The following is a 23,918-nucleotide window of genomic DNA, read 5'->3' as shown; positions in this document are numbered from 1 at the left end:
TAAAGTAACAATTGGAGAAATCGGTGGAAGAATTAGAAAGACAAAATATTTGGAGGAAATCCTGGGATAACCAAAGGGGAAAATTTTCATATTAATTTGTGTGAAAATTACTGGAGATAGTAAAGTTGAAAGGATCAAGGTTTCACTGGAACGAATTCCGAAGAAATTTCTCTAAGTATCTTTTGAGAGATTGCTGGAGTAATTTCGGAGAGAATTGAATTGAAAATATTCCAGAAAAAAACCTAGAAAAAAGGTCTAGAAAAATTCTCGAAGAATCTCAGAAAAAAATCTCGAGGAACATGTATGCCTAGGTTTAAAAGAAACTTTAGATATATCCCATTAAAAATGAAGACTTTTTAGAGACTTCCGTTAAAAAAAAGTGATCAAGGCGCTAAAAAGTCACTGACCTGCTAACAGCTTTGCACACGTATCCGATAGCTTGACCTGCTTCTTGATCATTACAAATCCAACTCCACGTTCTGCGGTATCGCTACCGCTGTAGTAGATGTGGTAATTGAATGAAGTGTTGGTGATGGGATCCACCGCTCAAAATTCCGGTTTTGGTCCAGCGTTTCTTTGATAGCTTCCACATTTACGCCAAAAAATCGTCAGTTCGCAAGTCAGGAGCCCAAGATGTGACTTACTGACATGCTACTATAGTAAACCGTCGTATGATGGCTGTCTTAATAGTACACACTTTTATGAAAGTTCAACTCAGGGTTACTTCACCAATACTCCCATTGATTTTGATCAGTCTTTGTTTAGCATCAAAAAAGGTCATTTGTTCTCATTATTTTCCTCATTGATGTAGCATACAGACCTTACAATCAACGGTTTATTATAACGAGGCGCAACACTGAGACCAGATTACTATTACTACTCTTTACATGCGCGTAAGGTACTCACGGATTTAGAACTTCAAAATGTAACTTCCCGACGTTGGAACCACGTTATAAACGATGGATGCTGACTGTATGCCAACATTGGATGCGTTTGCGACAACATTTTGCACAGGTTGGGGAGACGTTAGATGGACCACATTCACTGGTTGAGGGTCAATTGGTCTGGCAACGCGTATCGTTACCGGTCTGTTGCCAAATTTTATGGGTTGTTGGTCGTAACTGGCATCATCGCTGCTGACATCGTCTTCTTCGACGACATCCTCTAGCTCGATGATTTCTATATGCTCAGTAATTGGTACGGTCTCCTGATCGGCTTGTTTGTTGGAGGCTTTGCGCTTGGGCTTTGGTTCACCTGTGCAGGAAGAATTGAAGATTTTAGAACGCTCAGTTACTTTGCAATTGTCGACTTACCCGTATGGGAACTTTCATGCTCTAACAATGTTCGCTTCAAAATGAACGATCTTTCACAATAGGAACACTTGTGGGGCTTATCGTCTGTAATAAAATTCTTAGGTTAGGAACAAGATCGAGACGATTTAGAGTGCAACAGAATCTCACCGGTATGGGTCATTTCATGCCTCCTATAGTTGGTGTGATTGGCGAAAGCACTGTCGCAATACCGACACTTGTACGGCTTTTCTCCGGTGTGAGTTCGCATGTGATAGCGCAGGTGAAGTTTCGCTTTGAACATTTTCGAGCAAACCTGTTAACGAGGATAAAAACAGCATTATTTGAGATTCAAATGAATACCTAGAGACATTCTATTCTCTTACCTCACACTTATACTGCGGAACCTCCACATGGTTGGACATGTGAATCTTCAGTCCGGCCTTCTGTCGGAACGTCATCCCACAAACGGTGCACTGTAAAGAAAAAAAACTTTGCTTAATTCCACAGACGCTTCACTTCTTTAACTTTCCGGTTGCCACGCGGTTGGTTCTTGCCCTGCTTGTGCTGTGTACGAGTAGCGCGGTTTCTTCACCAATATTGTACACAATACAACAACGCGACAACTGAAGTGTTAATCGATCCTAAGAATGAACGGTTCAAAGTATGTGCCGTAAGGACGCCATTCACCGCTTATTTAACAGCATTGTTAAATTCTGTCAAAAATCCGGTTTTCAACATATGACACAGATTTTTGCGTTATACGCAAGATAGAATTCGTTGATGTACGTTGAAATGTGAAAAATGCATAATGACGACACCAAATAATATGTAAGACAACGATACAGGTCTTCTTCTTCTAGGCATTAACGTCCTCACTGAGCCTGCATCTCAGCTTAATGTTCTTATGAGAACTTCCACAGTTATAAACTGAGAGCTTTCTTTGCGAAAGTTTCCATTTTCGCTTTTGTATATCGTGTAGTAGGTGGTTGTCCGGCATTTGGCGGTAAACCATTCCGCGGTCAACCAATTCGCGGTGTACCATTTCGCGGTTAGTATTATTTTACGGTTTACCGTTTCGCGGTTTGTATTATTTCGCAGTATGTAATTTTGCGGCCTATACAATTTCGCGGTTACCGTGAGATCCATAACTCGATACTCTTTTACCATCGAGTTAGGGAGCTATCGAGTCAAAGAACTAATACACAAATACTGGTTTTGTGCAGTATCGATCCATCACAGTTAGTAAAGAAAACCTATGGTTTACTATGGTTCTCTAACTCGATTATTATTATTATCTTTATTAACGAGATTTGCAGCCCGAGGCTGGCTCATCTCGGATCTAAATCAATATCGAGTAAGGGAGAGTTGACTATGTTTTGAATGGTTTCCAGCAATTTGACCGAATGCCATTGCTGATATGAAAGATTTATCTTGATCCAATGACGAATTCTACTGTTTTTTTTTCATATAATTTGATCAGTATTTTTTTTTTTGTTAAAACATCAGCTATTCTTATGAGTTTTTAAGGCAAAATTTTACTTGTTTTTACTGACAATTTTACTTTATTAGTCGTTAGCAGCTTTTTGTAGTTATACTGGTTTAACGATTGTATTACTCTTGCTTGCATTTTTATCAGAAATCAGACTCTTTTTTATTTATTCCTTCTTTTGATCATAGACTGTTCTTTCAAACCTTGCTTTTCTCATAATTATTGCCATTGAAGTTTATCACGTTCATCAAGAATCAAATTATCATTAATTTTGTATAAGGCAGTATTCATTCATTACGTAACGCTGAATTGAACATTATCCACCCCCTCCACAACAATTTTTGTATGAAAAAAATGAAGTTTTGTAAGAGCCGTAACGCTTTAGTGTTAGTTTTTATAATTTTTTGACTATCACATAAAATAATGATGATTATTTGTTATAGTCTTTTCAATACCGTGGCATTGGTACAGCTTATGCTCGATAACTGGGCTGAGAGAACCTTCCAGTTAGCGAGCAGTGCTCGATAACTGGACTGCCATTCCAACGCACACACACATTCAAATAAAAATCGAGGGGGACTTAGATGCAAAGTTTTGGTTGGCGTCATTCGGTTTTGGAATCGCGTCGTGTTCGTGTCATTCCGTCATTGAATTCGCGTTTTAATCGTACCGTCTTGTAAATTTTGAGGTGAATTAAACAGTTTTCGTTCCTGCAATGGACATCCCACCGGGCACCAACCGCAAACGGAAACAAAAAACCCTTACGTTGGTGGAAAAAGTTAAAATTATCGACGATTTCGAAAGAGGAGGTGGATCGCACGAGTCGCTCGCCAGAAAATATGGCGTAGGAATTTAAAATTTAAATGAAAAAAGACAAATTTACAATTAAAAAAATAATGCCGAAACCTTGTTTTGCATTTGCACGCCCCTCGTCAGTTACGGGATGGTGAAAGTTTTTGACGTTTAACTGTTTTTTAACTGGGCTACAGCCCAGTTAGCGAGCACCCAGTTAAAAAGCAGCCCAGTTAAATAGCACCCAGTTATCGAGCATTAGCTGTACGTGTGTATTTTGTATAGAGGAAAGTGGAGCAGTTTGGCCACCTTACGGAAAATTTGCTAGAAACGCAGAAAATATTATGGAATTTTCTAATCTTTGTATGCTTCCCTACAAATGTTACATCCATACACTAGATCCGCACGATTACCGTTGTCACGAATGATTGAATAATTTTTCAAAATTTGGCATTTTTCGTGTCGATTTTTATCAATGGGCTGATATGAGCACCCTATTTTAGGTTGTGAAATTATCTCATCTTCTTCTTCTTCTTGGCATTAACGTCCCCACTGGGAGCCGGCTACTCAGCGTAGTGTTCTTATGAGCACTTCCACAGTTATTAACAGAGAGCTTTCTTTGCCAAAGGCCATTTTCGCATTCGTATATCGTGTGGCAGGCAAGCTTGGGAACTGTGACCACTATTTACCACAATTCATCGATTCTGCCAGTCAACCAAAACACAAAGCAGCAGCAGCATCAATAAGCCATTTTACGAGACGCTTCGGAACAGCTGATCTCCGCAACGGCCTATTTACAAGACGTTCCAAATCAGCTGATCGCGGAGCTCTTTGACAGTTCTTCTATGAAAATGACAGACTCGTATTTGCACCGCTCTTCCACCGATGTAAACAAATGCATAGACGGATCTGTCACACGAAAAGGCCTATAGTGGTTATCACGCTCATTTGTATAAGTGCCCTAGTGTAGAAGTGTTTGTGAAACTTAGAGGAAAACAATATGCTCTCTGTCTCGAAACACACCCAGAATGTGGGTATAATTATATCAAATTGGGTAATATTTCCATATGAATTTTGATGCGTCTGGAAAGTGTGTGCAAGTTTCGTTGAGGAAAACAAAAACAACCCGCATAATCAAGAACCATACTATTACCATTTCCCAAATTGTTTACCACTATTTTCGACAATATCTGAATAATATCGTAAAACACCCAAATTAACAATAAAGCAACAGTTCCGCAAACGATTTTGACAGTTCGGCGAATAGTTATTGGACAAATCACAATATGGGAAATAGGCGGTTAAGTTATGTAACCATTCAAAATCGCCGATTTTCTCGAACAAATTTTTCGCATTATGGTATGGGGAACTGTTGGCATACCATCCATATTTTCGGTGGAATACATTAAGGCAAACTGTTCACATACTGTTGGAATGTGAAAGGAAAAAAACCCGGCGGGGCGGTTTTATCTCAAAATTCTAAAGTCACAAGAAAAATAAATAAATTAGTATGTACTGAAAAAAATCACTTCAATCATAATTTTATTATAATTACATAATTACACTATCAACGCAACTTAACTTATAACAATATTTAGTGTATCAGATCCAATTAGGCAACATCCGAAACTTTTAGCTCTTGATGGCACTAATTCTGCTGCTGCGAGTACCGAACGCCAAACAGACCGCCGAACACCACGGGAAGTTCAAGTTTATGCATCCAGTCTCGATTTTCCATGCAATATGAACCGTAGTTTGGCTTATTCTGAAGGAGAGAGCAGCTTGCCTGGTCCGCTTTTGGCCATTCTTTCCCGACTCATTGAATTCGATGGATTCACAGCAGCTCACAGAAGCTTATGTCGAAGAAAGGTACATTCGAGCCTATTTATTGGGAAAATTGAATTGATTGTCTGTTCAGTGGATTGATTGAAATGAAGTACTTACCAGGGTTGCTATAGAACCAGATTAGACCGGACATTTTGAACACAAAAGCAAAACTTAGCACTTAACATGAACTAAACAAACGTTTTCTTTATTTTTTTTTTGTGGTTGATGGTCAGTGCGAAAACAAACACGCTAAAAACAAATATATTGGCTCCGTTGGTTTAACACAACAAATAAAGTTCTTCTATATTTTTTCTTATTCCTTATCTTTTTTTTATTTTAAAACAACTCATCATGCACTATGAAACAACCAGGTGGTTTCACTTTTCAGGTGAGATTGCTTTTAAATACAAAAAAAAAAACATTTTCACGGATGTGAGACATACCCACCAAGCGTATAAAAATTCAAGCGTGTAACTTGGCATGCAATAAATATCTAATGCGCGTCACTGTTTGCCAAACTATTATGCTTTAGTTATATATTGTAAAATGGTAATGTGTATGAGTGTGTTGCGCTAAAAGAAGCCCGAACAATTTGGGAAAATGTATTGTTATATTGCTACTATTTGTCGAAGGTTCACATATAATTGAACTATTTCTGAGATATATAATATATTGTCACAGTTTGGAATGAACTACCCAAATAATGTTTTATAGTACAAGAGTTTATAATTTATACTGTTGTATGAAATATTGACTGTTTGTGATACATTAACCGTATCAGTTAAAAGATGTATAGTGTTTGGAAAATAAGACGAAATGTATTTTTCTATGCGGGAAACTTTCACGAAACTTTCACGTTGGCATCGGCTTCAGGAAGAATCTCCTAACAATAAACAACATGATTTTATATTCATAAACATTTTTTATTTCAGAAATTAGCTAAAGAGCGGCATCAAACCAGCAGGACCGAACTGAAGGTGATGGAATCGACTTTACCTTATGTTCGATTTGTAACCGATAGTGAATAAAATATTATATTAAATGACACAAAAAGCGTCTGTGACCATGTTGTTATCTTAAAGCAAATAATAAAGGCGGAGAAATGGGTTAAAAATTGTAGCGGGACCTGGGGGAATACAAATAAAAGAAGCAATGTCACTCCTTACTCGAAGTTTAAAACAAAGAACCATTTGGACATAAAGTTTTAATATCTCTTCTTAACTTGAAATAAAAGGTAATTTCTGAAGGTTATGCAGTCTCTTATATGAGAGTAAAGCCCCAAACGCACTGACAGCGGAATGGCTGCAGAATGTCCGTGCCCTCCACAGGACTACATTCCACTATTTTTAGAAATGAAAAGTGTTTTGGAACATGGTTTAGGGTTGAAGTCTCTTTTTTGGGCATATTCACAAATTATTAGTTCTCGCAGAACAAAATTCTAACGATATTTCTGTTTTCCATACATTTTTAGGCTCTCAACTTTTTCTAAAAACTAAAGTTTAGGCAAACTTAGGCAAGAGTAATCTTCTTCAATCGATCTTCTTGAAAACGCGTTACTTTTGTTAGCATTGGGTGATATTGTTTGCGTTTCGTATTTCAAATGAACACAAACTGATTTTTGTATTAGCTGTAACGTCTGTTTGTCTGTGCTTTCATCGTAATATTCCCCAATTTTTTGCACTCCTTTCCCTTCCACCACGCTCCCGTACACAACCGTCAACGTGTTGACGCTCCGTATGGAAGTTCCCGTCTTGTCTAGAATTTGTGTGGGCCGTTTCCTAAACCTTCCTATTGAAGTGATACATGTACATGTATATTGTATAACAAGAGACAAACAAGAAAAAAAAACTCAATGCTTGCTGAGAAAGTTTTTCCATAATTTCAGTTCATTGAATTTTTATGGCATACAATGTTATAGCACGTTTCGCGCGCTTGGCACACTTCGGCGCACTGATGGCACAGTTGTGCCGAATGAAGTGCGTAGAGTGATCTTCCCCTTGGATCTCGCCCTAAAAGCCATTGGGAGCCGAGTGCGTTGCTCCTTGTTTCTAAGCAAATCAATACAGAGTCAGAATTAGAGCGAATGTGAAGCCTAATACATTCTCGGAAAAATAGATTTGAAGTTCAACGGATGTAATTTTGATTCTATATTATGTTTCCGATCAATTTAATCGCATGATGCATTTTTGTAGGAACCGTTACAATATTACTTTTGCAGCAAAACATATAATTTATTTACATATTATGAATAACATGTTAAAATAAATAAAAATCCTTCATGCGCCATTCATCAAAATTTAGAATTGTTGCGCCCCTCGGTTTTTCGTCTCCTTCAGCTTGACAGCAGCGATTACGCCTTTTGACCTCGTCCTTCTGGTTTAACAATCATCAGCTTCGCCGTTTTGCTACGCTCTTTCACACGAACCTTCTTCACTATCGACCTTCTGCACACTCAGTTTTAAATGCGCCCTGCTGCCACACTCAATCTCAAATGCGCCCGGTTACCGCAAGGGTGGAAGTTGGGCGAAATTGACATCAGAGTTTGTATCGAAAGAGAATATCAAATGCGCATTTATGTTTTTCTCACTTATTTCGTGAAAAACGTTATTTTTAAGGAACAGATGTGAATTATATGATTGTAATTTCTGGACAAACATTTGAAAAGGGCCCAAGAGGTCTTGAGCCTTTTTTTAGAAACGTTGCTCTTGAGCCCTTTTTAGCCCGCCCACGCAAACGAACACCACTATCAGAAAGATTGGTGTTAGCTCTTCCTGATAGTGGTATTGGTGAGCGTGATCGAGTTGAACTGGGCTCAACAGCGTCTTGAAAAGCCAATGTTTACCAATGTCGATGTGCCCTTTTGAAATGTTTGTCCAGATTTATCAAGTAAAGTGTTAGGTGAATAAAACTCAGTTTGTTTACATTTGTCAGTTAGGCCCTTAATCTGGTACTGTATTGAAATGCATGGATCAGGATGAAAATTATCGTCACTGGGAGGAGGAGGAGAATCTTCTCTTAATCGTAGCATTGTTGGATTCGTTTGCGCGGTAACAACAAGTTACACACTCGGTTACCAATGGCTTTTAGGGCGAGATCACAAATTATGCAAGAAATGTTAAATAATTCAATCGCTAATATTTCGCTTGTGTTTTCAACTAATTGAAATCTATTAGCACCAATAGAGCTTAGTGACAGTTGAACACACGAACACTTGCATACGCTCATCATACACAGCTTGTTTTTGTTTTCCTCAACGAAACTTGCACACACTTTCCAGACGCCGGTAAAATCGTGTCACCACTGTGCTCGAGTCATTTTGCATGAACTAATCTACGATGACGTCACGCTGCAACTTCCAGCGGAAAAAAAACCTTTACTGCGGGCCGTGTTTACAAAAAATGAACGATTTCGATGTACATTCATCCACTTCGTGTTCATCCGGTGAACATTCGTTGTCCGGATGTTGATCTGGATGTCATTTAATGTATACATGGACCGATGCACGAGTTCACTATCTGACTTATGAGCGATGCCGTGCTATGTACGTGACCATGGCAACGAGTGAATTCGGCACCCCTCAAACGTCAAATCAGTAAACTCGTGCATTGGTACATTGCCCGCATTTAGAGCAGAAAAGAAAAAGAAAGTCGAGGATAAAAGAAGACCATGGATAAGTCCATTCGGGTTCGAAAAAAACGTTAGGAAGAAGTAGATTACAGTTTTGAAGAGCCGTGACATTTTTTTGTTTTGAACGGTCATGGTTTGCTTTGGATTTTGATGGTCGTGAAGAAAAATGTGAATTTCGAGGTGGTAAATGTTTGCTACAGTACATTTCCTATCCCTGCAGGGTGGCAAATACGATAATAGTCTATGCCAAGGGAAGTCAAGGAAATTTCCATTACGAAACCGGCTGGGAATCGAACCCAGACACCTTCAGCATGGCTTTGCTTTGTAGCCGTAGACTCTAACCACACGGCTGAGGAAGGTCCCTAATTTTGTTTCTACAGATGATTATTCTATACAGACAGGACACTTTACGGTACATAACACAAGTTGAAATTAATTTGATTTCAGTAGCTGGTCATTATCATGGTACTATAACACGACAACGTATTAAACCATGACAGCCAAAAAGCATTTTAAGATCTGCCATAATAAAATCATTGATAAACTCAAGTTTACCACCGTAAACAGCATGATTATTTTTTTTTTTTCAAAGAAAATCTCTATTATAAACTATAAACTACTATGAAATTTGCTCTAAAACAATCCATTTCGATAACTTTTACTGCGAAAATTTGTTCAGATTTTATTAAATAAGGTACCGCGGGGTAAGTGGGTAAATGGGGTAAGTGAAAATAATTTGCATAATTTACTAAATATGTGAATTAACGTTTTAAACTCATGTGTAAACCTTCGAGGCCATTCAGAACATTACGATAGGTAAGAGATTCCTGAGATTTTTCAACCATTATTGCATAATAGAACGAAAGATTGTTAACCTTTTAAATATAACTTCGTAACAAGTTGGCGGCGTGCAATCTTATTTTAATATTTTCAGCGGAAAAAAGTTGCGGAAAATAATTTTCTGTACCACTTCTAAGTTGTCCCCTCTGACAGTTTTAAGCTCCAATAAAAAAAGTTTCAGAATTAATTCGACATAGAACTAAAAACAACTAAATTGAAACACCGTCAATTTTCCAATCACGTGGGGCAAGTGAAAAGTTTCTTATTAGAGATTGAATTTGTGTTTTCTCCTTAGGTAGATATAAGGATACAAGGTTCGCAATTATCATAGCACGACAGAATGTGCTGATAATTCAAGAAACACTATACTCAAAGTGTTAAAAGCTATTATCATGGAACTTCTCTAAAAAGGGTTGCCAAATATTACGATATTAATATGTTTACTTTGGACAGCCGATTAAAAGGAAGTCGTTGATTGAAAACTTCCAATATAAGAGAACGCACGTAAATCTCGTGGAATATTTATTTAAAGCTAGTTCAAAATATAAAAAATGGTATATGGATACGCCACATAAAAAAAATTCTAAATACTTTATTGAAGTATTCCGTTTGATTTCTCCCGAAGAGTTATCCGACGTCATATCCGATTTTCTTGACAAATAACGAGCGATGTAAATTCTACAGAGCAGAAATGCAATTGCTGTCCCATGATGTAAGAACTAACATTGGGAATGTTGCAGTTATAATGTTGTCGAATCATTTCAACAAACATAACTAAACAGAAGAAAATTTGAGTAACAAGAATAAAATTTTCTTTGCTTACATGTTACTTATATTATTGGGACGCCTTAACAAATGTTAAAGACAATAGAAATCGTGAAAATAACTGTTAGTTTTTGAATTTATTGTTCAAAACGATAAACTTTTCACTTGCCCCACTTTTAGGGTAAGTGAAAAGTAAGGAGACGTTTTTCAAAAACTTTTTCTGGGCTTTTTTCTTAAATTTTTCATAAAAATAAATTTCAGCATACTGCTTATATTTGGTGGGAGTCAAGCTAAAAAATATACATGACCTCATTTGTTTTAATTTAAAGTCTCTAGGATTTGAAGAATCTCAACTATGCGAAATCCATTACCCACTTGCCCCACGGTACCTTAATTCAATGGTGAATGGAGCATGAGCGATGAAATTTGGAATCAATATACAGTATATTATTTTGTACAACTCAAATAGGTTGGGCTCTGAAGTAGTTACTAAAAGTATAACTTTATTACCGAGTTTCAGAAGTGCTCCAACTAATTTGATCAACAACTCCTCAGGTTTATAAAAACGCGTGTGCGCTCTTTTTCGAAAATATGTTTAATTCTAAATGATACGCATAGTAGTTTTTGGTAAGAAGTGCGAGTAATACAAATTATCTATGATAAATCGTTAGTTATGCATTGATTAATACCAAACAAACACCTGAAATGGGGATACCGATCTGTTTTTTCATTGATGTTTTTGTTTGTCCTGTGCTTGCGAAAACCTCAATCCCCCCTAGTCTGGGTAGTGGCTACGGTTAGAATAGCTCAAATCAATCTTCATCATCAAAGAACAGATCAATCTTTGCAGACTCATGCCCAAGTGGCGTTTGTTTAGGAACCCACTTTCGGGTAACTTCTATCAAGGTAACCTCGAGAACCCTCGTAACTGGAAGAACGCAATGGACTCTCGTCAGTCCCAACGATTCATCGAACCAGACGCCTATCAAACACTGAGATTGTTAAACCCTAATAAACACGATCTAAGTACTTATAAACCAAGTATTACTGCTTGTAAATATTTTTGTATGATTTTACCCAGGAACTTCATCATAAATAAATTCAGGTATTTGTCTAAAGTTTCCTTCGGATATTACGGATTCTCCTTCACTAATTTTTACGAACTTCTTAAGATATTTATCCATGAACTTCGTTTTAGACCTTCAACCTGGACCATTTTCTAAGAATAATTACAGAAACTGCATCACAGATTCTAAATGGAATTCCTCCAACGATTTTCTCAGAGTTGTTTCAAGAAAGTCCAAGTCCAAATCTAAGGAACTTTAATACAGTGATTTTTCCATCGATTTCCCTGATGTTTCCTCCAAGATACCCGTTTAGAACATCTTCAAGAATTCAACCAGTTATTCATCCAAAGATGCTTCCAGGTCTCTTAAAATTTTCGTTTAGGATTTCTTAAAGATTTCAACCCAGTATTTCTCTAAGGATCACTTTAGGAAAAACTTCAGAAATTCCTCATAAAGTTCCAGAAATTCTATGAGAAAGAAAGAAGTTTCAAAGGATATGTCCTAAGATATTAACAATTAAATACAAATCAAAAATTTGGTTAACATCCTGCTACAAGATTTTCTGAAGAATTTCATAAAAAAACATCGCATGAAGTCCCTAAAGAATGATCGGTAGAATTAGTACTGGTATGGTTTGTAAATACTTGGCATGACGTACCATTGGTAGTTCGCGAACATGAAGGAATAAAATAGACTTCTTTGTCGGGACCTTAGCCTCCTGCCCAGCAACTCCTATCCCTACCTCCTCGTGGTACTAGCCGGGGTATGAGCAACCTTAGAGAAGATCGAGTAACAAATCCAGGTGGAAACTTTGGTCGTTTTTGATAGGGAAGGAGCAGTTTGCTTCTGCAAGCCTAGAGTGTCTGTACTCCATGTTAGGAGTGGCTGATCATCGTCCGAGTGCCAGAAAAGGAAAGGGGGAATGGTCCTCCGGAAATCTAGGGGCAGGGTATCAGGCTTTGCAAGCCAGCCGTAAAAAATCAAGCAACGAATAATCAACGAGAGAATACGAACCGGGACAATCGGCGAAAACCAAAGCGACGTAAAGGGACTAGCGATTGGAAGCTCGGTACGAGGAACTGTAAATCTCTGGTGGCCGATCAATGAGAGAATGTGCAAGTTGAGGATCAAAGGCCGGTTCTTTAACTTCAGCCTTATAAACGTGCACAGCCCTCATTCCGGAAGCACTGATGATGATAAATACGGTTTTTACGCGCAGCTCGAACGCGAGTACGACAGCTGTCTAAGCCACGACGTCAACATAATCATAGGAGATCTAAACGCTCAGGTTGGCCAGGAGAAGTTCAGACTATTGGAAAGTGCAGCGCCCACCGGCTTACGACTTATTGATTTCGCCACCTCCAAGAATATGGCCGTTCGTAGCACCTACTGTCACCTACTTTACACCCGGAGTTCACCTCAGCAGACAGGATCGCAAATTTACCACGTTTTGATCGATGGACGGCACTTCGCCGACATAACCGACGTCAGAACCTATCGTGGCGCTAACATTGACTCCGACCAATACATGGTGATGGTAAAACTGCGCTCAAAACTACCGTCATAAACGATGTACGGTACCGACGCCCGCATCTCAACGCATCCCGCAAAGGCTTCGTGCCGCGAGCTGAAATGTGCCGGGATAAGGATGGAAGCATCTTGACGGACGAACGCGAGGTGATCGAAAGGTGGAAGCAGCACTATGATGAACCCCTGAATGGCGCAGAGAACACAGGCACAGAAGGTCAGGACAGCGAAGGCGATGGCTACGTCAGCGCAGCGGACAGTGGAAACCAACCAGCTCCCAAGATGGGGGAAGTTAAGGATGCCATTCAACAGCTCAAGAACAACAAGGCCGCTGGCAAGGATGGTATCGGAGCCGAACTCATCTAGATGGGCCTGGACAGGTTGGCCGCTTGTCTGCATCGGCTGTTACTCAAAATCTGGGAAACGGAACAGCTACCGGAGGAGTGGAAGCAAGACGTTATATGCCCTATCTACAAAAAGGGCGACAAACTGGAATGTAACAATTGTCGTGCAATCACTATCCTAAAGCCGCCTACAATGTGCTATCCCAGATTTTTTTCCGTCGTCTGTCACCTATAGCAGGCGCCACGAATCCGGTCGGAACAAGAAGACGTGGGGCGCAGCGAGCTAGGTGGGATGACCAGGACCTGAAGAGCGTGGATCACATTCGAGGATGGAGAGAATCGACGTGGTTTTATAGAGTAGATTGATGTAGAAGCGGATGTATACTCATACTCGGTAAGTAGGCCTTGACCAGGCAAAACGGTTTTTTTCTCTGCTTGTCAAATTTTTTCTCTCATTTCAGATACTTCCGAGTTTTTGGATTGCGATTTCGTGGATTTCCTGGGACCATTCCTACGAGGCTTTGGATTGCGATTCAGTGGATTTGCAGGGAACATTCCTACGTGGCTTTGGTTTGCGATTCTGTGGATTTGCTGGGACTATTTCTTCAAGTGTTTTATTGAAGAATTGCAGTTTTTTCAAGCATTCAAGTTCGTCGTTGAAGTTTGGTGATTCAAGTTCATTTTGGAGTTTCGTTTGTTGTTGAACTTCCTACATAAGTATAAGTATTTTTTATTTTATTTCATCACTTTACTATTTTTATTACTCTTTCAAACAAATTCACATCTTTTCCCTCGTTGAGTTTCTGTTATGGAAACTGACGAGGGTGAAGGGGGGTCAAACGATGATGTTCAATCAATTGAAACCTCTTTGAATAAACCTTTTCGTGTGAAGGTTTATCCTTCCAGTTTTTCCGGTCCATTTGTAGTGTATTTTCGTAAGAAAGAAAATCCGATTAACGTTTTATTGATTTTATCTGAAGTTTATAAAAAGTACAAATCGGTAAAAGAAATTAAAAAAATTTCTCTCGATAAGTTGAGAGTAATTTTTGGATCAAGAGATTATGCCAACTCTCTTTTGGAATCCAAAATGTTTTCTAATTCCTATCGCGTGTATGCTCCTTGTGACGCATGCGAAATAAACGGAATTATTTATGATGAATTTTTGGATTGCGAAGATGTTAGGAACCATGGTTCAGGAATTTTTAAGAACCAATCCCTTTCTCCTGTTGGAGTCCTGGATTGTATTCGTTTGTCAAAACAATATTTTGTTGGAAATGATTCCAAATATATGCATTCGAATTGCATCAAAATTACGTTTTCTGGTTCAGTCCTACCAGACTTCGTAATTATTGATAATGTAAAATTTTGCGTGAGGCTTTACTACCCTAAGCTCATGCATTGTGACAAATGTCTCCTTTTTGGTCACACTTCCAGTTTTTGCTCCAATAAACAAAAATGTTCGAAGTGTGGCGAAGCGCATTCTTCGTCTGAATGTAATAAAAATTCGGACCTTTGTATTTATTGTAAACAGAAGCACAAATCTTTGAAAGATTGTGCTGTTTACATTGATCATCAATCCAAATTAAATAAAAAAATAAGAAATAAGACCAATTTATCATATGCTGAAGTAATGAAATCTTCAGATAACATTTCTTCAGCTAATGTTTTTGAAATTTTACCCAATGATGATGGAGTTGAATCATTTGATAATTTCAATAATTTTGTTTACAAACCTCCTAATAAAAGGAGAAAAACTGTTTATATTTCTTCGAACAAACAAAATAATATTTCTAATGAACCTCAACCATCAACTTCTTTTGATATGAATTTTCCTCCCCTTAAGGCATTTGCACCTCACAAAAATATTCCAGGTTTTGAAAGATTTGATTCTGATTGTTCATCCAAGCCTAATGAGCAGTCCAAGACTAATTCTAATGAGCAAAATAACGAAAATTCAAGTCAGTCAATTTTGAGAATCCTTGAAGAAATTGTTGACTTTTTGGGATTAAGTGATTTTTGGAAAAAAATCATTAAAATGGTTTTACCATTTTTGGCCACTCTTTTGAATAAATTGAATTCATTTGTTCCCCTCATTGCCTCATTATTTTCTTCCTAATGGCTTCAAATAATTGCAATAATTTGAACATTTTACAATGGAATTGCCGCAGCATTATTCCCAAAATTGATCGGTTGAAAGCATTAATTACAAATTTTAATGTAGATGTGTTTTGCTTGAATGAAACATGGTTAGGAACATCAAAATTTTTCCGTATTCCACAATTTAACTTAATAAGGAATGATAGGGATTCATCATTTGGAGGAGTATTAATTGGTGTTCGTGAAAATATTGAATTCAAACATTTAGTTTTGTCTTTTCAATCACAAATAGAATGGAATGTGGAATGTCTATGTAAAGCTAGTTCAAAACATAAAAATGCGGTATAAGTCTATCCACATAAAAAGACCTTAAATACGTTATTGAAGGATTCCGTTTGATTTCTCCCGAAGAGTTATCCGACGTCATATCCGACTTTCTCAAAAACAACTAACGAGCGGTGGAAGTTCTACAGAACAGAAATGCAATTGCTGTTCTATAATGTAAGAACTATCATTGGAAATGTTGCAGTTATAATGTTGTCGAATCATTTCAACTAACATAACTAAACAGAAGAAAATTGAAGTGAAAAGAATAACATTTTCTTTGCATACATGTTACTTATGTTGAATTTATTGTTCAAAACGGTAAACTTTTCACTTGCCCCACTTTTGGAGCAAGTGAAAAGTAAGGAGACATTTTTCAAAAACTTTTTCTGTATTTTTTTCTTCAATTTTTCATAAAAACCAATTTTAGCATGCTGCTTATATATGGTGGGAGTCAAGCTAAAAAAAATACACAACCTCATTTGTTTCAATTTAAAGTCTCTAGAATTGGAAGAATCTCAACTATGCGAATTCCATTACCTACTTGCCCCACGGTACCTTACAATAATATATTAAATGAACCATGTGTTCCTGATCTCTGTAGAAATGTCAATTGGACCAAATTTTCTGACCTTATATCTGATTCATTGATAAATACAGTTAATTCTGATTCACCAATTGAAAACTATAATACTTTTTCAAAGTTATTGAATAACTGTTTACGGAATTCACAGAACAGGAAATTAGTGTCTGGTACTGTAAAGAAAAATCTTCCTTCTTTTTGGTGGGATGATGAGTGTTCCATTTCTTTAAAGAATAAATCAGATGCTTTCAAATTATTTCGCAGATCTGGTTCCAGAAATCATTATTTATTATATTGTAAAGCTGAAGCACAGTTTACAAGAATAACAAAATTTAAAAAGAGAAATTATTGGAAAAATTTTGTTGAAAATCTTGACAGAGAGACTTCTTTATCGAAGTTATGGTCTGTAGCTCGTAATTTAAGGAATTATAAATCGTCTCTTCCCACTGTTTTGGAATATTCGGAAAAATGGATAGATGATTTTTCTTCAAAAATATGTCCTGATTTTGTACCTCCTCCAATACATTTCAAGGCAAATTCTTTGAATTATTTTCCGGAACTTTGCAATCCTTTTTCATTGGATGAATTTAATATGGTGTTATCAATTACCAAAAATACTGCTCCTGGAATTGATAATATTAAATTTATTGTATTAAAGAATTTGCCAGATGAAGGAAAACTTCATATACTTTAAATTTATAATTCTTTCTTATATCAGAACATTGTACCTCTTGAATGGCGTTCTATTAAAGTTATTAGTATTGAGAAGCCTGGTAGAGATCCTTCATTTGCAGATAGTAGAAGACCAATTAGTTTGCTGTCATGTTTTCGTAAACTGTTTGAATGAATGATTTTAAACCGCCTTGAATTATGGGCTGAAGATAACAAAATTTTTCCATCTTCTCAATTTGGTTTTAGAAGAGGTCGTGGTACCCGTGATTGTGTTTCACTTTTGGCTTCACAAATTCAACTTTCCTTCAATAAAAAGCAGGATGTTGTTTCAACTTTCTTAGATGTTTCTGGAGCATATGATTCTGTTTTAATTGATTTATTGTTCAATAAAATGAACAATTTAAAAATTCCAAATTTGATTTCAAATTTTTTATGTAATTTGTTTTCTTTCAAAATTATGAATTTTTTCCATGATGGATGTTCCAAAACTATCCGTTATAGTTATTTTGGCCTTCCACAAGGGTCTTGTTTAAGTCCTTTTTTGTACAATTTATTCACAAGTGACATTGCTTCCATTATTCCTAATGGTTGTTACTTTCTACAATTTGCTGATGATAATGTGATTTCTATTAGTGGCAAAAATAGAGAAAATAAATTTTAATACATTTTATGCAATGTGCCTTAGATAATATTGATATGTGGGCACATGAAAACGGTTTTTCTTTTTCTGTTCAAAAAACAAAATATATTGTTTTTACACGAAAATATTCTTCCACAAATATAAATTTATATCTTAATGGACTTGAAATTGAAGAAGTTGATATTTACAAATATCTTGGTATATGGTTTGATTCTGAATTGAATTGGAACACTCACATCAAATATATTCAAAAATTTTGTTCAAAACGAATAAATTTTCTACGAACAATCACTGGTGCTTGGTGGGGAGCAAATCCTTCTGATTTAATAACACTTTACAAAACTACTATTCGTTCAGTTATGGAATATGGTTGTTTTACATTTGGTAGTGCTGCACAAACATATTTTGTCAAATTTCGTTGCTTGAGAATTTGTTTAAAACTTATGAATTCAACTCATACTCAATCAATTGAAGTTTTGGCAGGTGTTATTCCACTTAAAATTCGTTTTCAAGAATTGAACTGTAAATTTATGATGAATTGTTTTTCTAACAATCATCCGATTATTAATATTTTAAGCTCTTTATTTGAAATTAATCCCACGAGCAAAATATTAGACTCCTTTAATCATTGTTCTGTTGAAAATATTGTTTCAATTCCTTGGAATGCATTTTATAATTCTAATATACCGTCGGACGGGGCTACTTTTGATTCCAGGGGCTACTTTGGACACTCACCTTTTGTATTTATTAGCAGCGTAAATATTAATCTGAGCAATTATGTGTCTTCAGCACTTTTATTAACAAATATATGCTTAACCACTAAGCATGATTTTTTCTTGGAACAACATCAACAATAACAGGATAACCAAGAAAACATTTCAAGAAAGCCCGAATAAATATTCACAAGGTATAAAACATTGGCTATACAAACATTATTTGAATTTTACCCATGTCTTGGAAACTTATTGGGAGCATCACAAAACTATCGAATCGTCATGTTTCATGAAAATCTTGTGATTTGTTTTGCTTAAAATTGTTGTTTTATTAAAATAATAGATCAAAGGTCTTATTTTTGCGGCTTTTATTTTATTATAATGTTTTGGTTTGTGTATTTTACAACTTAAAATAAATAAAATGAATGTTTGTAAAAGTGAATAGACATAAAACACAGATATTTCAATACGTACCAATGCCAAATTCACAACATAATCTCTTAAAAACTATTTTTCGTCATATTTTACGTGAATTTGTAGTACAGAACAGTTGCAGCTTTCAAATGCCTAAATTAAACTACTCTTAAGCCAGCTCTAAACTGCTAAGAAGCTAAGAGCATATTACAAAAGCAAACTTACTTCTTTACGATCTTGCTAAACTTCACTTCATAGATTGCGTTTTTAATGAAAATTTCTTACCGGTATTAATGTGACTCTTCAACATATCGTTTACATAACAGTAAAAATAGAAAAAAAAAGAGTTTTTGTACATAACTCATTTATCATCGCAGTACCTAGTAGTTACGTCGTTCGTTCATGTCAACTTGAAAATCGAGCATTCGTAACTGATAGTTAAATTTAAGAGGAAGATGAAAATTTAAGTTTCATAATGCAAACTGAGAATAGTGAATGGCATGTTTCTTTGAAATTTGTTATATATGTGTAATTGATTGTAGCTTTGCAATTTTCTACATTAAGTTTATCAATGAAAAACGTTCCATAACATCACGGTGGACGACAATTTATTGAATCAGTTTGAAAGTTATAAGGAAAAATCATTTCATTATCAAATTGTGAAAATGTCCAAAGTAGCCCCTTTTTTGTCTTGAAGGACACACTTTTTTCGCTATTCAAGCATTTTTGTTATTTCTTGATGGATTTGCCTCATATTGTACACATTTGTTACGTACATATACAACTTAAATATAGGCAAAAATTATCAACATCTATCCATAATTCTTAGAGTTACAAATCCTCAAAGTTAAAGAATGTGGAAATAATGTCAAAAGAAGCCCCGTTTGACGGTAAGCATTCATACTTATCAACCATTAATTGACTTGTATTTTATGAATTGAAACAAGTTCCAAAAATTCAACATTCTAATATTTCTAAATTTTTATTCGAGCGGAAATTTAATGGAATCACTCCTGCACAATTTTATTATACAGATGGTTCTTTGATTCATGATAATGCTGGCTTCGGTGTGTACAATTTATTTTCAGCTCATTTTTTTAAATTACAATCTCCCTGTTCTATTTTCATAGCAGAGCTGATTGCCTTATATTTTGCATGCATCTTGATCAAAGATTGTACTCCAAATATATATATTGTTTGTTCTGACAGTTTGAGTTGTCTTCATGCATTGAATACAATCAATTTTAATTTTAAAACTCATCATATCATTTTTCTGATTAAAAAAATACTATTTGATCTCAACTCTCAAGGATTCGTCATAAAATTCGTATGGGTCCCAGCTCATTGTAATATTTATGGAAATGAACAGGCTGATTCTTTAGCTAAATTAGGTGTGAATCGTGGCGTAATTTTCAATCGTGATATTTCGCCTTCTGAATATTATTCAAAATTTAAAAAAATATCTCTTTCCAATTGGCAAAATTGTTGGAACTCTGGTGATAAAGGGCGTTGGTGTCATTCGATTTGTCCTAAAGTAAGTCACTTTCCATGGTTTAATAATATGTCAGTTAGTAGAATTTTTATTTGCTCATTTTCGAGGTTAATGTCAAATCATTACACTTGCAACAGCCATTTGTATCGTATCAACATTACAGATTCCAATTTGTGCGACTGTGGAAAATTCTATGAAGACATTGATCATATAGTATTTCATTGCGACAAATATATTTTTCCAAGAAACAAATTATTGAACAGCATAACTAATTTTGGTCTCTCAGTTCCTGTGTCTGTGCGTGACATACTAGGTGCAAAATGCTATCCAATTTTAAAATTATTGTTCCATTTCTTGAATGAAATCTCATATTTTGTTTGATACTTCGTTGTTGCTTTTTTCTTTTCAATTTATTTTCAGATATCAATGAGGTTGTGGTTCGTTCCCCGACTGGTTTTTATTCGACTGAATTGATGCCCTTATTCAATACCTAATTGACGTCCCTTTCAAGACAATGGCTCTGTTATGGTTCGTTACCGTGTGAGCCTTTAGTTTTAAGTGTGTTTTATAACGTTTTGTGAAAAGATAAAGAGGTTTTGTGCCTCTTTGAGAAAGATTTCCAAAAAGAAATCACTCAAAGGGGTTTTTCCCTCTTTCAAAATTTTTGATTAAAAATAAATAATAATAATAATAAGCGGATGTATACAATAATATCCCACAAACTTCAAACACTCACCTGATGCTGCTTCCCCTCCGTGTGCATATTCTTCATGTGATTCATCATGCTGTTCTTTCGCGTGAACGTCTTCATGCAAATTTCACACTGGAACGTGGAATAGCTGTGCTCTCTGGCTTCATGCATGTTCAAATCGTCGGTGGTGAAAAACTTAAGGCCACACAGCGCGCACTGGAAATTTTTGAACTTATACTTCCTCCGCTGATGGTGAACGATCTTCTTCCTGTCGGAAAATCGCTGGTAGCACACCTGACACTGTTCCGGCTTATCCGCGCACTCAAGATCCGCTTCCTGCTTATCGATCCAATGGGAAGCTTGTCCGTGCGATATTAGTTCGGCTTCGGTCGGGAAGGATTGTTTGCAATTCCTGCCACAGCAGACCCAACCCAATTCCTGCTTTGTGGTTTCTCGGATTCGAGCTATCATGGCCACTGGTTCACCGTCCGGATGGAGGCGCAGATGCTCCCGCCGCTTACCAGCGACTTTGAAGCGTAGTTTGCATTTGTTACACTCCCACACGACTTTCAACAACCGGACACGGTCTTTATGGTAGTTAATGTTCTTAGTCGAGTTGAACCTGCGCAGACAACCGTCGCATGTGAGCTTCGGGCTTGGTTTCGTCTGCTTTTCCCTTTTCCAAACATGATTCAATTTCCGGTGAGCTTCTAGTTCGTCAGCTGTTTCGAACGCCTGCAAGCAACCGCAACAGATATGACTTTGCGGCTTAACATCGATAACCGTAAATAGTTCCTGCTCCTTTTCACTTAGCTGAAGATCTTCCTGACTTTGTACCGGTATTCTTTGTATCCGTTTCCTTCTCTTCTCAGGCGACGGACTTCCGCATCTCTTTCGAGGCTTTGGCTTCGATTTCAGTCCAACCTTCTTCCTTTTGACCGCCCGTTTCTCCTCTTCGTCACTTACTTTCCAGTCGCTGTCGGTATCGTTTTCCGGCTCGAAATCCTCATTCTCCAATGCGGCTTCTTCGCCGGTCTCTTGGACAGTATGCTCCAGGGGTTCGCATTTTAATTCTAGCAATTGAGTCGAAGATATATCTATGTCTGAAGTTTCCAGGACCTGCTCCTCAACTACTGGACTAGAACCGCTGGTACCAACATCCCGAGGTAATTCTTCTCTATGAAGTTTCCGTAGTTTGGTATCGCTGTCCCGGGTAGTCTTCTTGAAGGCTTCCAATAGCTTCACGGTTTCGAAGCAATCGTGACAAATTGCTGATGGGAGGCCATCGTTTTCTTCAAACTGTTGAAAAGAATTTGAATATTAGATTTAATCGAAGAACATCAATATCCCAATACCTGAACGGCGGTGCAATCCGTGATGATGTCTGCAATGAAAGCATCTCCCAGTGTGGTAAAGATCGGGACCAGCTTTCTCCGGTGGCGTCTGTCCTGATTGGTGGCGCTCATACAAGTTCGACAGAGCGCCGTTTCACGCTCACGTTTGCGTGCTTTCGGATTGACCATAGCGCTAAATAAAATTCCAGCACTTTTGATTTTTTTATTACTGCAAGTAAAAAGATTTCGAAGTGAATAAAACAAACAAGAACTGACAAAATCTCAGCTTTTAACTATTTCAAGACTAACAATTCAAAAGGCCTCATCTCCAAAAAGTAAACAATGAGAAAAATGCAATCTTGTTTTGTCAAACAATAAATCAAATTTAAATTATGAATTTAAGCATTTTATGTTATTTTATCGTCCAGAAAGTCGATGGATAAACTGATTTATAGCTATGAATATTCTTTACTATCATTTTAGCAAAAAATCCTGCTAAAAAAACGAGTCAAAGGAAATGAGGCTTTTATTTCACCAAAAGCAATGCAGCCCTTTTCATTTGTGCCCATAGACGCCGGCCGACGCTGATGAGGCCTGTGAGTTGACGCCTTTGTTTACTCTAAAATGTGTTGAGGCCTTCTAGTTGTGGCTTGTTTTTTCATCATCTTCTGATGTGGCCTTTTGAAAATCATTCAAAATTGATGATAAAATAAGAAATTTGAAGTGTAGAAGAGTGTTAAGTGGTGAAGTAAAGTACTTGGAGATCCCTACAGCAAGAGAAAATTCGTGCGGTCGATTAAATATGTGATTTATTCAATCATCGTCATCGATAAACATAATGGATGTGCTAAGCGAGAGTGTCGTCGAGCAATTATATGGAAATATTTGCTCAATTGAAGTAATATTTCAATTGAACGTTATGTTTCATGTAATTGTAACGAAATCGTGTTGTTATCAATAAGTCGTGAAGTACAGACAGGCTGACACAGGTATTATTAGGTAGTATGATACAAAATACATCACTCCACAGGAACCCGACGAAAAATTTGATTATGTTCGCTGTTGAGACTATCGCTGTGTACAATAATACATGGAGCGGAGCGGCTGAAGTATAACTTGTATCTGCTTAGTAAATTTGAAACATTTTTTCGTAATTTTAGTTGCAATTTTGATGTTTGTTTAATAGGCCTCAACTCGGTTTCAAGTAAATATAGAAATGGGGCCTTTTTGGGAAAAGGCCGCATTTGCGATTAATATCCTAATTATCGGGAAATAAGATGGGGCCTTTTAGAAAAATGATATTTTTTCAACTTTCATGCATATTTTTGCATGACTATTGTATGATACAGTAAGAATAGGCTCTTATACACTTAAATCAGCAGAAACCC

General features: G+C 36.7%; 1 protein-coding gene across 2 annotated transcripts; it reads right to left on the bottom strand.

Annotated features, from left to right (window-relative positions):
* Positions 1 to 740: 740 nt before the first annotated feature.
* Positions 741 to 22,827, bottom strand: LOC110678004 (zinc finger protein 431-like). Of its 2 annotated transcripts, XM_021850327.1 has the most exons (7): positions 22,552 to 22,827; positions 21,242 to 22,495; positions 1,676 to 1,765; positions 1,461 to 1,605; positions 1,314 to 1,397; positions 909 to 1,254; positions 741 to 860 (listed from the first exon to the last, which is right to left on the bottom strand). In XM_021850327.1, exons 1-6 carry the CDS (start codon positions 22,717 to 22,719, stop codon positions 911 to 913), a joined length of 2,085 nt encoding a protein of 694 aa, XP_021706019.1. In that variant the 5' UTR covers positions 22,720 to 22,827; the 3' UTR covers positions 741 to 860; positions 909 to 910. The 2 variants fall into 2 exon arrangements, with proteins under 2 accessions (XP_021706019.1, XP_021706018.1); XM_021850326.1 differs by having other exon boundaries at positions 822 to 1,254.
* Between the last annotated feature and the right edge of the window lie 1,091 nt (positions 22,828 to 23,918).

This window comes from Aedes aegypti, chromosome 3 (assembly GCF_002204515.2).
Source record: "Aedes aegypti strain LVP_AGWG chromosome 3, AaegL5.0 Primary Assembly, whole genome shotgun sequence".
Classification (NCBI taxonomy): Eukaryota; Metazoa; Arthropoda; class Insecta; order Diptera; family Culicidae; genus Aedes; species Aedes aegypti.
Note: the sequence above shows the minus strand (reverse complement) of the source record. Positions and strands in the feature narration are given on the sequence as shown.

What these genes read in the sequence shown, in the direction of transcription:
- LOC110678004 (XM_021850327.1), bottom strand. Translation starts at nt 22,719, where the DNA reads ATGGTCAATCCGAAAGCACGCAAACGTGAGCGTGAAACGGCGCTCTGT. An exon ending in CGGATTGCACCGCCGTTCAG is followed by an intron (nt 22,496 to 22,551) that starts GTATTGGGATAT and finishes TCTTTTCAACAG; the next exon opens with TTTGAAGAAAACGATGGCCT. An exon ending in TTCCGCAGTATAAGTGTGAG is followed by an intron (nt 1,606 to 1,675) that starts GTAAGAGAATAG and finishes CCTCGTTAACAG; the next exon opens with GTTTGCTCGAAAATGTTCAA.